The sequence below is a fragment of the Actinia tenebrosa genome, unplaced genomic scaffold (genome assembly GCF_029948245.1).
Source record: "Actinia tenebrosa isolate PJP-AT-01 unplaced genomic scaffold, QUT_ActTen_1.0 PGA_scaffold14__42_contigs__length_11649687, whole genome shotgun sequence".
Taxonomy (NCBI): Eukaryota; Metazoa; Cnidaria; class Anthozoa; order Actiniaria; family Actiniidae; genus Actinia; species Actinia tenebrosa.
The window spans coordinates 6,187,036-6,207,212 of NW_028292574.1; the positions used below are offsets into that span (position 1 = coordinate 6,187,036).

At 35.7% G+C, this 20,177-nt stretch overlaps 1 protein-coding gene across 2 annotated transcripts; it reads right to left on the bottom strand.

Annotated features, from left to right (window-relative positions):
• Positions 1-281: 281 nt before the first annotated feature.
• Positions 282-14,135, bottom strand: LOC116287849 (lysophospholipid acyltransferase 5). Of its 2 annotated transcripts, XM_089029896.1 has the most exons (18): positions 13,899-14,135; positions 13,563-13,713; positions 12,999-13,081; positions 11,818-11,876; positions 10,634-10,682; positions 9,501-9,607; positions 8,985-9,078; positions 8,673-8,716; positions 7,879-7,935; positions 7,560-7,607; positions 7,003-7,073; positions 6,170-6,278; positions 5,968-6,054; positions 4,508-4,627; positions 4,104-4,150; positions 2,978-3,125; positions 1,812-1,970; positions 282-1,124 (listed from the first exon to the last, which is right to left on the bottom strand). In XM_089029896.1, the coding sequence occupies exons 2-18, from the start codon at positions 13,565-13,567 to the stop codon at positions 1,005-1,007; spliced, it is 1,407 nt and encodes a 468-aa protein (XP_088886022.1). In that variant the 5' UTR covers positions 13,568-13,713; positions 13,899-14,135; the 3' UTR covers positions 282-1,004. The 2 variants fall into 2 exon arrangements, with proteins under 2 accessions (XP_088886022.1, XP_088886021.1); XM_089029895.1 differs by lacking the exons at positions 13,563-13,713; positions 13,899-14,135 and having other exon boundaries at positions 12,999-13,461.
• Positions 14,136-20,177: the final 6,042 nt, after the last annotated feature.

The window sequence follows — 20,177 nt, forward strand, 5'->3', positions numbered from 1 at the left end:
TTCTCTATTTTTTCTTTTGAATTCCTCCTATGAAGTATACGGACTATAAGACACTCATTGGGCTGCCTGTGGTTCCATTTCAAACTTCAAATCGGTATTACGCATTGATTGCGTAATATTGCCTTGGAGAAAGAATGAGAGGGAGGGAGAGAAATAAGGGGAAATAGGGATTAATCGAGATATAGAGAAGAAAGACAGAAAGAAAACTGGGAGATTCGTTAGAATTATTTATATTGGGCTCCCTGTAGTTGAGTCGACAAACACATCCAAACAACGCAAACTGCAACATACTATATGTTTATTTTTCTTTACTCCTGTTTAATTTTATAAATACAATTGAGGACTTAACACATCATTTACTTCCTCTGGAATACACGCTGTATATAGTTATGAAAATATTACATCTCACTCTTAAAAAATACTATTTATTGTGTACTTTAAACAAAAAGTAAAAAGGAAAAAAAAAAAATTAAAATTTGGTTAAGTTCTAAAAAGCTCTCTCCATCCAGTACTTCTAGAAAACTACGACCGAGAAGGCCTGGTCAAGAGAGCCTTGCTCCCAAGGTAGGGATTCCTAAAATACATATTTTCTTTTTCATAAATATTGGATCAGTGTGATAATATTTTAATTTTTGTGAATATGTATAGAGGTTTTGCACCATCACGTGCCGGCGCCCATAATACAGTTTGGGCTACCTGTGGTTAGATGACAGAATTCCTTTGCTCTCGGGAACTGCTCTTTCTTATGTAAAACGATTGTATTGTTCCTCCCATCTAACATGGCTGACGTCACGTGATGGTGCCAAACCTCTATTGAGGCTGAGGTTAAGAAGTGAGTAGGTTTGTCCAGCTCACAAAAGCACTGCTGAACTGCTGACATAGTCAGAATGTCGCCACAGCTCGACTAAGGTAAAAATACATCCATCTTATTAGATAAATTGTCTGTAACATTGAACACAAACAATTGAAGATACAAGAGACTAAGTACTTCAGATAATCAGTGCCTAGTTCACTTTGGCCAGCGGTTTCCTTGAGCCAAGGCGAGGTAGAACCACATATGGATAGATGATCGTTATCCAGGTAGTGATTGCAATGAACGGTGCATAATACGTTAACATTCCAACCTGCATGGAAAAGGAAGATTGCAGGGATCTATAAGTCAAGTTTTTTTTTTGAATACCTGGCTTGTGCTTAGACCGACGGCGATTAAATAAGGACCCTTATTTAAAAAACAGATAAAGGTTTTTTTAAGTTCACCCTCGGTCTTGACTATACGGCCAAGGAAGTCATATTTCGTATTCTTCCCATTAACTTTTATCTTGATTTGTAAATGTTTTCTTGTACGTTGTTTAGCGCAATCCCACTTGCGCAGCCAATAGCCCACTTCCGAGATATGCTTCGTTTGTCATGCACAAAGGTTTCAGTATGAGGGCTACGTGCTAAATGCTCAGTCATTTGTGACAGGCGGTAGGAATTAATTTAATTTAGCACGTAGCCTCATACTGAAACCTTTGTGCGTGACAAGCGAAGCATATCTCGGAAGTGGGCTATTAGAATGCACGATTTATAGGATATACCGGACTGGAAATAAAGAAAATATTATCTTGTGCTCTCTAAGTCCTCTACAGCCAGTTAGTAATAACGAATCCGCATTCTAGAAACCAAAACACTTCGTTTGAAAGAAAAAAAAAAGTTACATGAGAAATTATACATAAACATTTTTTGAGCATGCGCAGTTTGTTTCGACTTTTTCGAGTTGGTCAGTTGGTTGCGCAAGGGGAAATGGAAGATCGATTTTTTTAAATCCATACCTTATGTATTTTGTCCAGATACAATAGAGCTAAAGGAGCTGACCCGTAACCCATCAACATATGGGACCATAAGTACAGCAACGGTTTAACTATGATCTGTACATAAACGGGCATCTCTGAAACCTTCTTCCATTGTAATAGCTCCCAGATTGTTAGGACCTGAAAACAAAAGAAAAATTACCGATGATTTATGAAATTTTATGAAGAATCCTCCCTACCCTACCCTCCCCCATAAACACACGCAGTCCCACGTGCACTTGCACTTTCCCCTTTCATAATTCTGCGCAAAATTTGCGGCATTCACTCTAGCTGTTCTGCTTATTTAGAAAGAAGTTTCACATTGTGACAAAGCTTACATTATTTGAACATCTAATTTAACGCTGTAATAAGGCAAACCCCGATTAAATTCGTTTGTAAGCAAGGAGCACATGGGTTCTTTAGATCACAAATACTCTAGTTTCGAGTTCTTTCGAAATGGTTTCGAGTCCGACCGTGGTATTACTGTATATTGTATTTCACCTACTCTATTAATTTTAACGGTAAAAATAAACTGTTGGTGTCGTGGAATTTCAAGGTGTTTGAAATTGTAATTTCCTTTATGCACTCAGTCAATTGAGACCACCGGGCCCTCCGAACCCCGAGACAGGGCGGGGAATTAAAGCGGTGAGACCGAGGATTTAACGCGCATCTAACAGCTTCAAACAGCAACAACTTTAACTGAGATAGAAAGTGCTAAATCTAACCCTACATGCCGAATGTATACCAGGGATCTGGGGGTGGGGTTTTCAGTTTTGTAGTGTGGAAATGAGACTAACACTGAGTAAATGAGTCTCTAATCAATGAGCACAGCGGTGTTTTGCGAATTCAAAAGAAGTCTGACTCATACAATCAAACCCCAAATGTCCAAAATGGCGCACGGCTGAGTGTGTTACATGAAAACGAGGCATCCAGGGCCAAATGCAAAGAACTAATATGGTGTCAATACAAAGTATGCACTTGTTCTGTCTTTCTTTCCTTCTTACCCTCAGGAATGCGAAAATTTTGCAGCATCAAATTATAAGAAAATACTGTAAATTTGTCAATTTGGCCCTGGATGCCTCGTTTTCAACCGCCCGTGTGCCATTTTGATTTAGGTGTATAACAAGCACTACTTGAAGTATCCTTACCGATCGCTCAAAGACAATGATCATGAACTGGCAGAAAAACAAAAAGAAGTACCCAGGTTGCACTCCATGCCAAACAGCGAGGAAGAACTGGGCAATAGCCAAGGACAAGATTCTGTTGCCAAGAAACTTTGCACGTTTGTAAACATATCTGTAAACACAATCCCGGAATATTTATCAGTCATAAAATGGTAAAACTCATTTTCGTTCCCAGAACCTACTCTTTTTCTTATAATTATTTTTTATTCGAATAAATCAATGAATACTAAATAAATTAACAACCATACAGTCTTACAATAAATTACTTGAATACTTTATGATCAAAAAGAGAGAAAATAATTGAGCTTCGGTATTTTTTTCTACTCATTTAATAGCCGAGTCGTAGGCTCTGGGAAACCCTAACGGACCGGAAGCAAGTATCTTGCGACCAGGTCATCAGGGCGCATGCTCAGCTTCTCAGTCTTTGCTATCATTGATAGGGTGACACGAGTGAAAAACGTCTGCGCATGCTCTGAATCCGTATACACATTAGTCAAAACATATGTAAATTTGGCTTTCAAACATGCGTGATAAATTGGACTTCACAAAAAAAATGCCAAAACTTAGCGTCCATGCTTGAAACTTAAGGCTAATTCTTTCATATTGTGTTTGTTAATACAGTATCTTAGTGTGACAAAAGTATACTCTCGAACTCTTTAGTGTACTTGGAGGAAACAAACATTTATTTTCTCACTCAAACTTCAAAATTCTTAGAAAACGTGCTGAAGTGCACGCATGCGCAAACGTCTTTCTCTAGTGTCGTTTTTTCTCAATCTCGAAATGGCTAATGTAATAGACCTCCTCGGCTTGGACGTAATGTTTTCCCATTTCAGACCACGTGTCATTCCCTAGAGTATTCTTTCTTTGTTTAAGGGTTGCACATGAGAAGACAAATGAATATGGATAACACTCAAACAAAGCATCTCATTCTCAAGGGAATGACACGTGGTCTGAAATGGGAAAACATTACGTCCAAGGCGAAGAGGTCTATTGAAATGCCAACATAATCGCTTGTAATATCGGTCGCCGGGAAAACCTAAGTGGCACTCATACTACAATAGATACAAGGGAATGTTAAGCTATCTCTTACCGCACTATCCATAAGCTGGTTTGTAAATGGAAAGATTGAATAATTTGCTGAAAGAATACAAAATAAGTTTATCAGGAACTATCATCATCACTGTCGTAAGTAGCACTGACGTGTGCTATAATGCAAGTGTTCTATTATTATCATCATAAATAACACCATCATCATCAGCATCATCATCATCATCATAATCCCAAGCAGCAGCAACAGCTTTAATATTGGCACCACCATCACACTATCCTTATTATCACCACCACCACCATCATCGATGTCATCGTTGATCATCATCATCATCATCCTCATCACCATCATCACCACCACCACCAGACCTTCATCATCGTCATCAACACCACCACCACCACCATCATCATGATGCATCATCTTCCTCACCATCACCAATTGCTTACCTGAATAGAATAAGAAGTCTCGTAACTGATAATGCGTATGTTAGACACAGCATCCCACTTTGGCTTCCCCTCCTCTGTTTTACCATTATATCCTAGCCCGGTGATAATACAGCAGCCTTCCTGTGTAAGAAAGTCGAGTCAAACTCGGAAAACCCTTGTGACAAAACAATGTTGGAAACATTTTCGTTGTTTCTTAGTTTCTACTTTGCTGGAGACATAGAAAATTCGATGAGCACAAAGTTGTAACAACGTACAAATATCACTGTTGCGTGACGATATAACTGCGTGACCGTCACGCAACACGATGTACCATACGCAGTCAGTTATTGGCATCCGTTAATCAAAATTTTAAAAGTTTGAGTTAGCATATTTGCTGTGCGCAGAGCGGTAACAACGTACAAAACATCAATACTGCGCGAGAAGAGAAGCGATTTTGTCCTCTGTGAACCCGCACCTTAAGGTGGCTGCCTACTTTTGAACGTTCGATTTGAGCCCACGATGTGCGCGCGCTCAAAAACCGCTGAAAAATCTACAAGATTTTATTGAAGAACTATACGCGTTTTGAGCTTCAACAGGGCAAAACCCTCAAATTTTGCACGGGACTCTATATTTTTTGATAGCTCATTCGAAAAAACTCCTAAAAATCAAGGTTATATCAACATTTTAGGAAAAGTTTACATCAGGAACACGTGAAAACATAGATTTTTGTAGGGATTTTTGTTCGACTTTGAGATTTTTTAAGAGCACCGAAACTACGAAATATGACAAATCAATGTATCTCTCTGTCTTTTTGTCGAAAATATCCATGTATTATTGTAGAAGGATTGACTAGCCTTCGTTCGTGCAATCATATAGTCTGCAAATAACTATTATCTTATGAATCTTAATTTTTTTTCTAATCACTTCCGGTGGCGCAATTTTTACTCCAAAAGCTCGTGCGTAGGCTTCCATTAAATGCTGACTATCTCGAAAACGAGCTCGGGACACCCTATTTTTCTTTCCAGATTTGGAATCAGCATTAAATTTCAATTCGGAAAATCGAAGTTTTAAGAAAAGCTTAAATCAATTTCCAAAAGTAGGCAGTCACCTTAACCTCACTTCACAACACCAACACAGCCCCTGCGGCTAATGTATTTTGGCTTCCGTTTACCAAATTTTTTCGAAAATCAGAGTTAGTATCTCGTGAAACTTATAAGCGCTGAGTTGAGCGTGTCAAGTATTATCAGCGCTACAGTCATTCTCGATAGAACGCGGAACATCTTTACGGCAAAACCCGCGTTTTGATAAAGTTCTGATATCTTGCACTGCATTGTGGGGCTGTTTTAGACGGCATATTTTCAAGATGGCGGTTATTTCTCCCCCTAATGAACAGCCCCAAACTGAATGCACTTCAACAACAACTCGACCAAATTTTTTCCTCAAGGTCGGAATGGCGGCTAAAATCTCTTTGTGTTACTCACCGACACCAAGAAAAGACCTAGATACTTCATATACATGACTTCGTAAAACCAAATAAAAAACCAGAACCGATGTAAAAGTGAAATATTCTGCAAAGAATAAAAAATCATATCTTATAAGAATTTTTCGATGCCTTCGGTCAAGAAAAGAAACCAGTCAAATGATCATAACACATACAAAAGTATGACTTAGGGGGAAAATTACCTCAAACCATTCAGAAAGGAAGTGATTTTTATTGAAGGAAAGATTGAAGACAACGAATAATACCAAGTACACAATTCCAAAGAAGAAGCGTTGCAACCCAGCTTGGATGCTAGAAGAAGAAAAAAGTGCAATTTTCATTACCGAAGAATCGATTGTGGCGTAGCGCGCAGCATAGGGCACTCGCCTCTCACCTCCGGGGTCTCAGGCTCGATTCCTGGACCCGCCATAACATTAGAGTATAGCATGAATGAATGAAACCTTTATTCAAAAATAAATAAATAAAGCCAGGGTAGTCCCTTCAGAACTAATAAAAAGCTCTGCTATCAATGGGAGCCCTGGTATATAAAATACAAGTACAAATAAATAGAAATACTGATGAATAGAATAGATGAATACAAATAGATATATGCGTTAAATACTAGAAATATGTGTAAATATATATAAGCCACTTCATTTGAGGGTCTCTCTTTTAACATTCCTTTTTACAGTTCTGTTCAGTGACCATGCACGAATAATAGTTCCAAGTTGAGATTGGAGTTGCCGAGCATAGCAAAACTATAGTTTATTATGCGCGCCAACTCCATCTTCGATTTGGAACTACTATTCGTGCATGGTCACTAAACAGAACTGTAAAAAGAAGTATTCGAGGTTAAAAAACAAAACAAAACAAAAAAACTTAGCAAGCTAAATTTAAATGAGATCCATGACCTTGCTGTGCGCGTACTAAAGATCAGCCCAGAGGTTCAGTTTCAACGTTCGATAAAATCGAGGAAAGGTTTTTTCTTTTGATTCAGCAAATATTTTCTGACGAACTACTCCTTTGCTTTGCTTACCTTGAACTCCTATCAATGTCCTTATCTTGAAGTGTTCCATCAACAAGCGATTGATATCTTCTTATTGAGAACTTTAAAAAATGAAAAAATAAGCGAATGAATGAACGAAATAATGGGCGGACGGACGGATGGACGGACAAATTTATTTATTGTTAGGGATATAATAATATACAACGTTACTACCTTTCGGCAATTAATAAGAAATTTTTGTTAGAAATGCTAGTCAGTTCACTGACTCAACAACCTTATAATAACCGCATTTACAGGACTATATGAGGGTGCCAATAAGGTCAGTAGTTAACTGACAATTATCCAAATAAATAGCAGTTACCTGACAAATAACCCAAAATTAGTAGTTAACAGTTAACTGATACATTTTTTATTTTGGTTAATATTATGGCCAGCGCTCGTAAAATTATTACGTTAACTGACATCCGGCCGAAAAATTAGTACTGACAATTGGGTACCCCCATGGCACCCTCCTATATCTTGCTACTACGCAGTTTTGAACATTTTATTCCGGGGAGCCTCAGTATCTTGCTAGAATGTACACTAACCTGTGGTCCAACTAGAACGCCTCCGAAAAAGTAGCAAAATCCAGTCATCTGCAAAATAATGTCCATTAAGATTATAAAAACGGAATAAATAAGTGTATACTCACGTAATGAAACAGACATTTGATTTATTGTCACGTGTCAATAAGAAGACCTTGAATACATATGATGGTGCAGGGGCCGCAGAGGGGGCGTGGCAGGGGGTGCTATAGCCCCCCACTTTTTCCGTTTTCCCATACTAGTGTCATATTTTCCAATCATAGCCCCCCTTTTTTAGGGTGCTCTGTGTGGTGATCAATCTCTCTTATTAATTTTGATGTACCTCAAACAGTGTTGGGGGTGTAGAAATTCTCGTGGCTTTCATGTCTTCTGATATTTTCTAAGGATAAAACAAAAGAAATCTAAGATCTTCTTGCAAATGAAGGCACTGTTCAAGACCAGTTTCGAATTCCAAATTACCACTGTGTTCCTTGATTACAGACTCATTTACACAGGGTTAGCCTCGTATCAGTGTCTCGTAAATATTCACAAATACCAATGGTAAAATAAAGAATGCACAACTTCAACAATAGAATCACTTTGAAACTCGACGGACCTTGACTGCAACACGTGAATATTCTGCACAAAATCGAGGCTAACCCTGCGTAAATGAGTCTGTAATCAAGAAATACAGCGGTAATTTGGAATTCGAAACTGGTCTATTTGACTTTGGTTATGTCAATAATGGCATCTAGACACACAATCACAATAATAATAATAATAATAATAATAATAATGATGATGATAATGATGACGATGATGATGATGATGATAAACTTTATTTAGCAATGGAAAATAAACCAATTCAGCTAAAACTAATCTTACATAGGGCCATCAAATAACCATAACCATCATAAATAATAATTAATTATAATTGTTCTTCTTTTTCGCCTGCCTTTATTTTTCATCTACAAAGATTCTCTACAATCTGCTACGTAACTACACAGGGTCCCCAATACCCGTTTTTTTGGTCTAAAGAATAATCATTACAATTATAACTAGATTCTCAATATTATTTTTCAAAAATGATATTTCATGCAAAGATTATATCAGTAATAGAAAATATATGATGCTCACGTTATTATTAAAGTTGTTTCCATCATAATAGTCCCATGCAATACCTGTAAAGATAAAGTAATACTAAGAGAGAGATGTCTTTACCTGTGAATGGACAGTTCCAGTAAAAATATAAACACCCCTACCAAGGGCGGCATTTGGGAAACTTTGAGGGAGACAGGGGGATTTTCAGATCAAGAATTCTGAAGAAGAGGGGGAGCATCTTGGTCTGGAAGTTCCAAAGGGGAGGGGAGGGAGGGGGGGGGGGGATATGATAAAATGGGAAATCCTATTCAGATTGATTTTTTTCTTCTTCTCAAGTCATTCACCTACCTATCAAGCGTAAACACAGTATACAATGTGGTACAGACCAGTCCAGCATGAACTCATCTAGAGAGCGACAATAATATGCTACATGCAAATAACCCTATTAAATAAATAAATTTTTCATAATCTGATTGGCAAACGCTGTGATGTTTACTTTGCAGACACACTAATCGGGACCACTTGAATAAAACTGACCAATCAGATAACAGTATTAAATTAATAAATATTTCATAATCTGATTGGCTAATGCTGGTATCAGTTCAATCTCTGTCTGGTTTACTGTTAGGTTTGGTCAGTATATATGCATCCTAAAGCCAAACAAAGGTACCATAATTTAGGGAGTGTTTCTACGACCGATCTTACCAAGGTTACAATAGCATGTGTGGCAGCCCTTTAAAAATCTTCTGGAATTGAATGGGAATGGCCCTCCCTTTTCCAGACCCCCTCCAAACAGTTTGTACAGTAGGTCTGCTACACAGGCTAAGAATGATTAGAGATATTAAGGTTTACCGTTGCTCTTACCAGGTTAAGTATAAAAGAACACACTACAGTGGTCAATGTTGGGCCTCCCTGATGAATGAGACAGTAGGCCAAAATAATATTTGCCAATGAATGTAGACAGTTCCATCCTGTTGAAAGTAAGGGATACTTTTTATTTATTAAGAACTTGAACTTGAATTTATTAACAACTGGAATCCAAAACAAAATTTAGTGGGTATTTGACTTGAGCAGACTGAATATTACAGCTTCTCCCCCCTCACAGGCCCAGTTCAAACCTGATAGGCTGAAATAGCTATAATTAATGACATTCGTACCAATTATTATTTTACCGCATTTGTGATTTTTCTCGCTTTCTGATTGGTCTAGAGCCGGGGGAGATAGGAGGACATACCAATGATTTACGTCAGCAAATCACGCACATGCTTGAAACTGTCTTTATTTAAAATTTTAACCTTGTTTTTGTAGTAAAATTGTTAATTTTCTGTGGTAAGAAAAGCAATTTGCTCCAGTTTTCCATGGTATGTCCTCTTATTTACCACTTTTTTTCATCATCTAGCCATCAAAATATGTTGTGGCCTCCCTTGGCCACAACATTTTGACAGCTAGATTAAGAAAATAAGAGGACATATACCACGGAAAACGTGGAGGAAATTGGTTAACCTTCCCATATAATATAAAACAGAGCTTGTACTTTTGTACAGTGCAATTAAATGTTGTTTAAAAATTAAAAAAATAATAAAAAACCTTCTTTTATAACCAGGGACTGCAGTGTACTCTGCCTGCATAAAGAGAGGCGAGGGGCTTTACATAGCTAGTCTATTTTTTGCTGCTTTCATGTGTGCTACAAAAAAATGATTCTCCTAAATATAATAACCCCTTTTTATTTAAATTATCTGAAACCTCTTTGACTTCAGAATATATTATGTTTTCCAATTTCAGACAATGTGTCATTCCTATAGTATTATTTCTTTCTTTAACAGCTGACCAGTACACATGAGAATTCATTAAGGACATGAATATGCATGGCTAAAGCTGATCATTATCAAAGAATGATTTATTCTCAAAAGAATGACGTGGTCTGAAAATGGAAAAACTATTAGTTTTTATTCTAATCAAGCAAAATTATACATGCACAGTAGAATTATTAAACTTACCAAAGCAAAAATATAACAAAGATAATCCTACACAAGAGAAGAAAATATGCTGGGGGAAGAAAGATGTTAATGATTTTAATTAAAAGGATAATTTAATAATAAAAATTAATAAAAATAATAAAAATAATAAAAAAAATAAAAATAATAAAATAATAAAAAAATTAAAATTATAAAAAATAATAAGAATAATAAAAATAATAAAAATAGTAAAAATAATAAAAATAATAAAAAATAATAAGAATAATAAAAAATAAGAATAATAAAAATAATAAAAATAATAGAAATAACAAAAATAATAGAAATAACAAAAATAATAAAAATAATAAAAAATAATAAAAATAATAAAAAATAATAAAATAATAAAAAACAATAAGAATGATAAAAATAATAGAAATAATAAAAATAATTAGAATAATAAAAATAATAAAAATAACAAAAATAATAAAATAATAAAAATAAAAATAATATTTTAATTATATTTAAATATATCTAACAACACTGTTAATGAAGTTGCATTGTGAAAGCAAAAGATGCATAAGTTCTGTGAGACTTGAGATGTGCCATATGATTTATCTATTGCCAAGTTTGAAATGAAGTGGGAAAGGGGAGACCTGACATCTGTTGAATATTCAATATATAAAGAAATTATTACACTGCTAGTCATGTATTACAGTCAGATAATTTTGAGAGTGAAAGCAGACTCTTTTTTCAAACCCCACAGGAGTGAGAAAAAATACAGCTTCACCAGTACACCAGTAAAATAATCCAGTTTTAATACAAAAACTAGCAGTGTAATAAATTGTTTAACTGGAAAATAAAGATATTCATGTTATCGTTGTTGTCATGGTTTCCCATGATAAACTTGGCAATGACATTGGCTCACTATTTGGTCAAATATACAGCACTCGAATGAGATACAAATTTGTATTTATAAATTATATTTAAAAAATATTATCTACTTCTCTTTATAAGAAAGTAAAATGTTAAACATAGAGTAAACTTCAGACGTGATAAGTTGAATAATAATTATATTTGACTAATTGACCAGTGGCGTAAAATGTACTTTTCCCACGTAATATGCATAACTCCCCTCACCCGTCCCCATGCCACCCAAATGCACATGATATGCGTCTCAGGGACCATATGTAAATCTTTCAAGTTTGCAAGGATCTTATTTCAATTACCTGAACAGCTGGTGATTTTGACTGGAAGACAGCACGATATAGAAAAGCTAGTGGATAAGCTGGAGGAAAAATTTAAAAAAAAAATTTGTGAGAATGATATAAATTAAAAAAATAAAATAAATATGAAGAGTAGGTAGCTATAATATGGATTATTAATTTATTCATTTTGAACGATCTAAACTTAAATTTCAGTTATGCTTTTCTTATTGGCTTATTTTTCCTTTATACTTTTTTAAATATTTTTATCTGGTTGCCAAGATTTGCTCTATATTGTTTTGTTTTTCTTTTTTTTAACGAGAGAAAAAACAATGAGGCGAGCCCTTATTATAAGTTAACATCAGTACAATTCAACTCAAAAGCGAAATTTATCTTTATTTACTTCCATATTCAATTATATTCCGAAACAGAATCCTCTTAGCTATAGGAAAATTATTTAATTCTTTTATTAATAAGGGGAAATAATACTGTAATGTTTTTCAAAAAAGACTTGCTTTGTAATCGTTAGCTAGAAAACCTGTTGATTGTAAAACTTTGTCTGTACAACAAAGCACAACGGGGATCAGCATATTATAAAATGGAATAATCCGTAAACAAAACAGGTATCTTAAGTACGATGAAAGGTTACGAATAACTTATATAAGAACAAAATAAAATAGAAAGTTAAAATTTGAAGGGCAGTGACTGAGATCATTGATGGTCGTCAAGTTACGTTGAGTAGCTCATGCATATGGCAGGCACACAAAAAACCCAACAAATATGTTATTTTGAACAAAAACGAAAGATTTATCCTAGATACAGCTACCTAGAATGAATTTAGATAGTTTTTTTGAATCAAAATTAGCTTAACATACGGGCAAAGAGACGAAAGAATAACCATTTTTGGAACTCTGTTTGAAATTCAAAGCATGATAAATATTAACTTCATAAGGTTCACAGCTCAAGTCGTAAAGTCACGAAATCTTTTCTTGCAACTCAGTGTTTATTCATTATTGTTTATATATCTTATGCTTTCGGGGTATTTTAATATTAACCCGTTTTTAATATTTAATTAGGATTATTCTATATTGAAGGGGTGGTTAAATTTACAGACTAAGGACCGTAACTGAACGTAACGACCTGTAACTTTGAACTTATGAAGACCTACAGACTGAAAACATTAGGAGTGTACTAGTACGACTTACCAAGAAATAAAGATAACAAAAACCGTAGAACATGAATCGGGAAGCCAGCTTTTAGTGAGATTTGTTCTTCAAGCTCAGAAAATCTAAAAAAGGAAGCCATTTTAAACTTGAAAGTTGATGTGCTCGCTGCGCCGATCATGAACAGCGGTTACCAGTAAATCGGATGATGCCTCGTCATTCACCCGTGAAAATCCTAAAAGCTCGCTTTTTAAAATTTTTTGTTCTATTTTTGGCTATTATATTTGACTCGCAGTGTTTTTAATATAGAAGTGGTTTACGTTTCTTGTTTTGTGAGTTCACTAAACATGTTTAAACAAAAATTCAACCTGTGAAGGGGTACAGCACACACCTCACATCACACCCCGGGCAAGAGTTTCAGAGTTCAATCATTATGGACATGGACGCGACGAAAATCGTTAATTTAACTGAGACTTGGAATAATCTTTAAGTTGTTGTTGTTGTTTTTTTTTCTTTTTTCTTTTTTTTTTCTTTTTTTCTTTTTCTTTTTTAAGTATTCTTTTTTTCAATTTTACAGAATATGTGACGTCATCTATACTACATTACGTCATCTGCCGTTCTCCCTTTTCCTTGCTCTTCCCGCTCAGTTCCTTCTAGCTTCTTGTTGTTTCTTCATGTTTCTCCTCCCCTGCTATCAGCATTTCTCCGTCCTTGTCGATCCGTTTTCGGAAAAGAAAAAAAAAACTCGCCAGAAACGCTGCAGGAGAAAATTAACACCAGTGATAAAAGTGAATTAAAAATGCTTCTCAATTGATTGGACATGCGTTTTTGCTTTCTTTTTGTACAATCAATAACGACATCTGCCAATGACATAGGCCAATTTAACGGCGGACTGTTTCATAACCAGCCAATTTAACATAGTTTTCAAGGCTTTGTGTTTACCTGACTACGATGACGATTCTCGAAAATGACTCGGAACTTTCAAAGAGGGTGCAAATGGGGTAAGCAGTTAACTGACAATTGGCCTAAAAATAGTACTATTTTTATAATTGTCAGTTAAAACTGTACTGTTCATTGCTAACAGAACCTATTTTCTGTTTGTTTTGGAGGGTGAAAAGTAGGACGATCGTGGACGGCGGTGTACCAGAGGAAACGTCCTACATCGGCAGAGCCTACTTTCCTCTCTCCAAAAAGGAAAATATTCTTAAAAATTATTACAGTTAACTGTCATTCTCCCAAAAAAATTAGCAGTTGACTGACAAATTGGGTACCGGCCCCATTGGCACACTCTTGGAATGAGACCAAGATTCCAAGATTCTAAGCAAAAAAAAAAGTTTTAAGCATTAAATTTGCAGATTTTACTTCACAAATCTCTTGTCCGCCTATAGATAGTTCAAAAAATCTCAAAAATTGGGTATCTCCTTAACAATTTCAACAGCATTTTCACCTAAACAATCACCTCGTCCGCCATCTTGAATTTCTCTCCCTACTACGCATGTCCGAAAAGGATCATCATGCCCACATACGACTGCGGGCGCGTAAAGCAAAAACATTGCGTGATGTTGTGAGTGAACGTGATGAACGTCGCGTGAGCTAGTATTTGAACAGCAAATCAGTCTACTATAAATAAACCCGTGAACAATATTATCTGGTTGTGGTTGGTTTTCGTTTTTGTAATTTATTCAAAAGCGACTTGGAGTTATTCTCTGGCGTTTCTTCGCCGACTTCCTTGGCAATTCCGTTCTCAACAAACCGAGCCCAAGAAATAGGTAAAAGCATTCTAAAATCATTATATTGTGTCCAGTGATAATTGTAATCATAGCTCACGTGTAGAATTTTATTTGGCTTAATTTGTTTGCGCCTTCTTATGATTAGCATTTACTACTTGCACATTCGTTGAAGTAGATCCAGCCCAGTTGGGGAAAATTGGGAAAATAAAAGGGAAGCTGATGATGACAAAGCAATTTCAGAGTCTATGATTTCAGTATTTGAATTTCAGCTTTAAATGAAGCTGATAAAAGGCTACTAGGAGATTAAGGAAATATGAGAAATATACCAGCAATTATAAAGAATAAATTTAGTATATGAATCAAACCAGACTCGATATACTAAAAGCCATATCATTTCAAATGGAGTCAGTAAAATATTTTTTTCCTTAAAAATATATTTGTGGCATCGATTATCTGACGAGGATCAAGATAAGTTTTTGTCTTCGTCTTCTTTTTCGCTCGTTGGAGGTTGTTTACATTATTCTATATTGATATCGTGACTTTTAACAGCGTTGGTTTGATTGACAGCCTGGTTGGAGGGCTATAGAAGCGCCCTATAGCACGTCTAGTGCCGGATGTACTCCAGAAAACTAAATAGCACGTCTCAAAACTAGCCACATCACGACAACTTAAATATCCAACAACTAGGGGGGAAATCGACCAAAATCATCAAAATCGATTGTGGGATATATAAATCTTATATTCCAAATTAAAAATTGCTGCTTTTAGGTCACAAAATGTATCCAAAGCCATTTCGTGACTTTGTATGGTGAGTAGGCCAGTGGCCTTTGATAATTTTATTCGTTCTCGAAAGCTGATTGGCTGATGGGTAGTAGTTGGCTCGTGTAGCTAGTGAATCACTTCATTTACTGTGGAAAGACAGAGTCCAAAATTGAGCCGAGCAATGCTGGCTGCGCCTTAAGGACTTCATCCAAAATTATTGCAAAATCTAAGCCTAGGTTTTCAGGTCTTTGCTTCTTTCGATCGTGATTCTAAATGCGATCGGTGATGTGTTAGGATCTAATCTGTAAAAAGGATGAATTAAGTCACGACATCATGGGCACATCAGGAACATGTTTGATCTGTACAAACGGCCGTTGAAACCACGCTTCTGAGCACTGGTTTCACCTCAAAGTCTTTTCCTACTCATTTTATTTTTTTATCTCGCCAATTTTTATGCTTAGAGGCAGTTTTATCGATGACTTCTTGGTTGTCGAGCGCTCTGGGACATATTTCGAGTCAAGTGAGGTACATGTGGTAAGTGGAATTCATTTTTATCAAAGTTAATGTTAGTTAATTGTTCATTCCCGAAAAGAGAAGCGAACACGACCAAATCTATGATTTCTCTCCTTCCTCGATAGAAGAAAGGCTTGTTCTCCTAAAAAGCCTTCGAGTCTGTGCATTATCGGTGGGAAAAGCATCGGCTCTAGCTTTTCCGATTTATTTTATTTTTCGTAAACTCGATGTACATAAGCTTGCATTTCCACATAACTCTTATATTGTACAAATGTTTCACCAAAAATGATTTGCCATGAAAACTTGGATGCCTAAGTAAAAAGTATAGCTATAAAGAAACGATATTGGTTGATAATTATCGCCAGCAGTCCCTGTTCTAATCTTTCTAACCAACTCACTATCCTCTAGAAAACAGACGCCATTATATTCGTCCACCCCAGACTCTGAAATTATGATAGTCAAAAAATGAAAGAAAAACACACACACACACAAAACAAAACAACGTGAAACCAAGAAGGTTTCTTTTCCTCTTTTACCCACGGCTATTTCACGACAATTGTCGTGTATACTCCCTTTATTCTAAAGTAAGTCTAAATTAACGAGAGTAACTAATATGAAAGCTTTTCAATTATTGGACTAAGAAAATTCCGGCCTGAAAGCAATGGCCGTTAAATTTCAATTCTTTTCCTTGGGTCAGCCCTCAGATCCAAGCGTTTTTTAAATACTATTTCTTAGGTATTCTAGGAAAAAAATATTTATTCTGATCACTTTTATTGCTCGCAAGCGTTGGTGCATGCTTCTTCGTTTAGACAAACAAAAGTCTCGTCTCGTTCGTCTTCCCACAGTTTGCTTATCGAAATGGCGGGTTTTGGATTTTCAGTGTATTGGAGGATCTTGGTCCCAGATAACCTTTGTTCATGAAATTTGAATTATTTGCTATAAATATCACTTGGTCTGTGTTTCTTGGTGTATGTCTATTGTTTAGGAACTCGTCTAGTGTCAAAATGAGCCAGTTTTTTGCCTTTTTGTCCAAGCTAGTCATGACTGATTTGTCTCGCATGAATTTCTTTCAACGCGACGCCAATGAATGGACTAACTCGCTTCTTGATTTTGTGCAGAAAGTAACTATTTATATCGTTCAACACAGAGGCCAAACCTATAACACTAGTAGGATAACTGTTAGGGAACCTTTTGGGGATTTCGTTTCATTTTTGACATGCATGGATCGCTAGGAATTGCCTTAGGAGATACTATTCACTCAACGCATTTTATAATCATTCAAATCTGATTCATCACCGGCAGCATCTTACTCAAAACGCCTTATTTTTAACATCGATAAATTCATCGCAAAGTGGCTCTACGACTGAAATCATGCGTTGAGAGCTTTTAAGTATATCCATAGCAGCAATGAAGAAACAGAAGAAAGAACTCGAGAAGGCCATAGGCATTGGTCACGTGATAATTTTTTCTGTCCAATGACAGCAAGAGGAGCATAATTTTTAGGAATAAGTCAAGCATTTCTGACGCACACGGCTCAAGTGCTAGGCTCAAAGATACAAAACACGAGGATTTTTTGCTATTTAATTAAGAACTGGTTTTTTCTCTAGAGGCTGGATCGTTCAATCAAGTCTGGTTGTTTTCCCTTGTTACGGTTGATGACCCACGTCGACCTCACACACACAAAGTTTCATTTTCACAGTACTTCAAAGTTATTTTATTGCAAGCCGACGTCTGTATCGTCACAGTGTGCTTAAACCGTTGGTATTGAGCAACGACTGGGAAAATATTCATTATTCTGCTAAACTCCTTCTTACGGATGCAGTTAAATCCTTCCAGATGGACCCAGAAAATTCCACAGGTTGTCGAAAAATGAGCCAATGAATCTCAGAATGTAAGGACTTAAAGTTACAAATTTAACAGTATTAAGAACTTCGCCGTTCCATTTATAACTAAAAGTCTAGGTGATTTGGTGCATTGCTTCACTATAAGCAATAAGCCTTCTTGAAACAAGGATGCACTCAAGTAGGTAAAGTCCTTATCTTATCCTATCAGATCTTAATGCTTTCTTATATAACAACACCTTTGCCCAGTCTGAAAATCCCAGTGCTCTTCCAACAACATTGTTCAGTTCTAGCACTATGAAAATCCATATGAATGCATATGAAATCCAGTCTAAAATCTAAAATATCAGAGCAAGAATGCTTTAGTTTTGACAAATTGCCAGCTTATAAACTTGGTCACTATCTTATCGTCTTGATCCATTATCTTAGTTAAATGCGTCGACTCTAAGCTGGTTTTTGTAGCATCTATTGCAACAAACAGGAAGTATTTTAAACTATGAGAAAAACAATTTCTTTCGGAAGAAAAATAGCATAGGTGATGTAGCTTCATATTATACAATAATGTCCTTGCGCGTTTGATTTGTTTTTTTGTTTCGTATTAACTTTGAATAAAGAAATTTCCACCTACTCGCGTATCGAAATTAACAGTTTTCCTGTCTGCATGGGCGGTTTTGTCCGCAGGGTTCGTGCAAAGCTTCTGCTCTATCGACTTAAAACAAATACCGAAGCTGCTTGAACGAGAACATCGTGTGAGGAAGTGGTTGTGTTCTTATTTAACAAAATAACTAAACCACATATAGTCGTTACTGCTGAGAGCATTTTGTAGCGTATAAAAACTTGATCTGGGAGCTTATAAGGGCAGGATACCTGTAGCCTTTATTGGATCAAGAAACTTGGAATTCAGTAATTACTTGAAGGTTTTTTTTCTTTTCTTTTTTTTTCTTTTTTCTTTTCTTTTTTTTTTTTTACAAAATCCTTGTAAAAAATATGTATCGAAAATCATTTTAGAGATTTATAAAAAAAGTTATAGCTATAGGTCTATGTGTTTAGCTTTATTTGAAATGTTTTAATGTTTGGAGATCTTGATCAAAACACTTTTGATCAGACACTACCATGTCTGCATTTATTGTTTTTTGCGTGGGTGGGCTTGTAGGTTGTGTACGATGCATTGCACATATATTTATAAGCGAGTTTTGCAACATAGTGGATTTTCCTTCCAAAGTCTCGTTGATTCAATCAACGATTCAATGTAGTTGTAATTTCTCTCTCTACTTGGTATCTAAATTTCATTTTCAATCTCTTTTTTTTCGTTGAAATTTTCACGAAATAGTATGTCTTCTTTCCCTGAATGATTTCATGGTTATTTATCATTATTTTATATTTGTTGTTCTTTCGGGCCTACATTTTTTATATATTGCCAAGCAAAAATAGAAAAGACGATGCGTGTGGTTGTTTTGTAGTTTGGTTATTCCTTCGATCGATTCGTTTTGCCCGAGGCGATTGAATTCGCATGCTGCATAAAGTATTGCTAGTTCTGCATTTTGCGCAAAATAGGCCGTTATTAAATTATTATTACTATTTATTAGATAAAGAAAGTCTGCCCTGAATTGATCATTTGCTTTACCCTAATAATTGTAAACTTCGCATTCTAAGTTTCGAAACAGACAGTCATTCATTCAAACAAACACAACGAAAACAAGCTTACTATAAGTTTTGCACTAAATTGGTGTTTTTTTTCCCCCTCACTAATGTTGATATTATCACTTTTTTCTTTCAAGTAGATGAAACATTTGTAAGATATTCACCAGTTCAGTTTTTTTAGATCTCGAAGCGGGTCAACAAAGGAAGCTTTTTAGAATTTTATTTATCACAGGGCGGTGATCAAAATAGTCTAATCATTGAGGTAATGACTGGGTGTTCCGAGGCTAAAAAGCATTTGCTGGAAGACTGTTTAATTTTGCGGGGTGTTTATAGATATGATCATTTGAAAAACACATTAATTTAATGATAAATAGTTGGGCGTTCCAGCTTTTAAAAAAATATACTGGGGACTTTTTTATCGCTTTCACCTCAGGGTTCTCTGTGTTGAGCCAGAAATTTAAGCTGTAAATTTTCAAGATTTAACAAATTTACACAACTTCTTTGCGAATGGCTTGTCCTTTTTCATGCTCCTAAAGTTCTATATGTGTTCCAGTGACGAGGCTGTATACCTTTTAGATAGTTTTACTTTATTTGAATTTAGCAGAGACAAACCCTACTTTCGCCTTTATACCGCTGTTATTTTAGAAAGAATTCCTTCAGCCAATGAATTTTACAAAGTATTTTATACGCTTTGCTGAAATCCCCAAATGTCTTTGATCCATCAACGAAGCCGC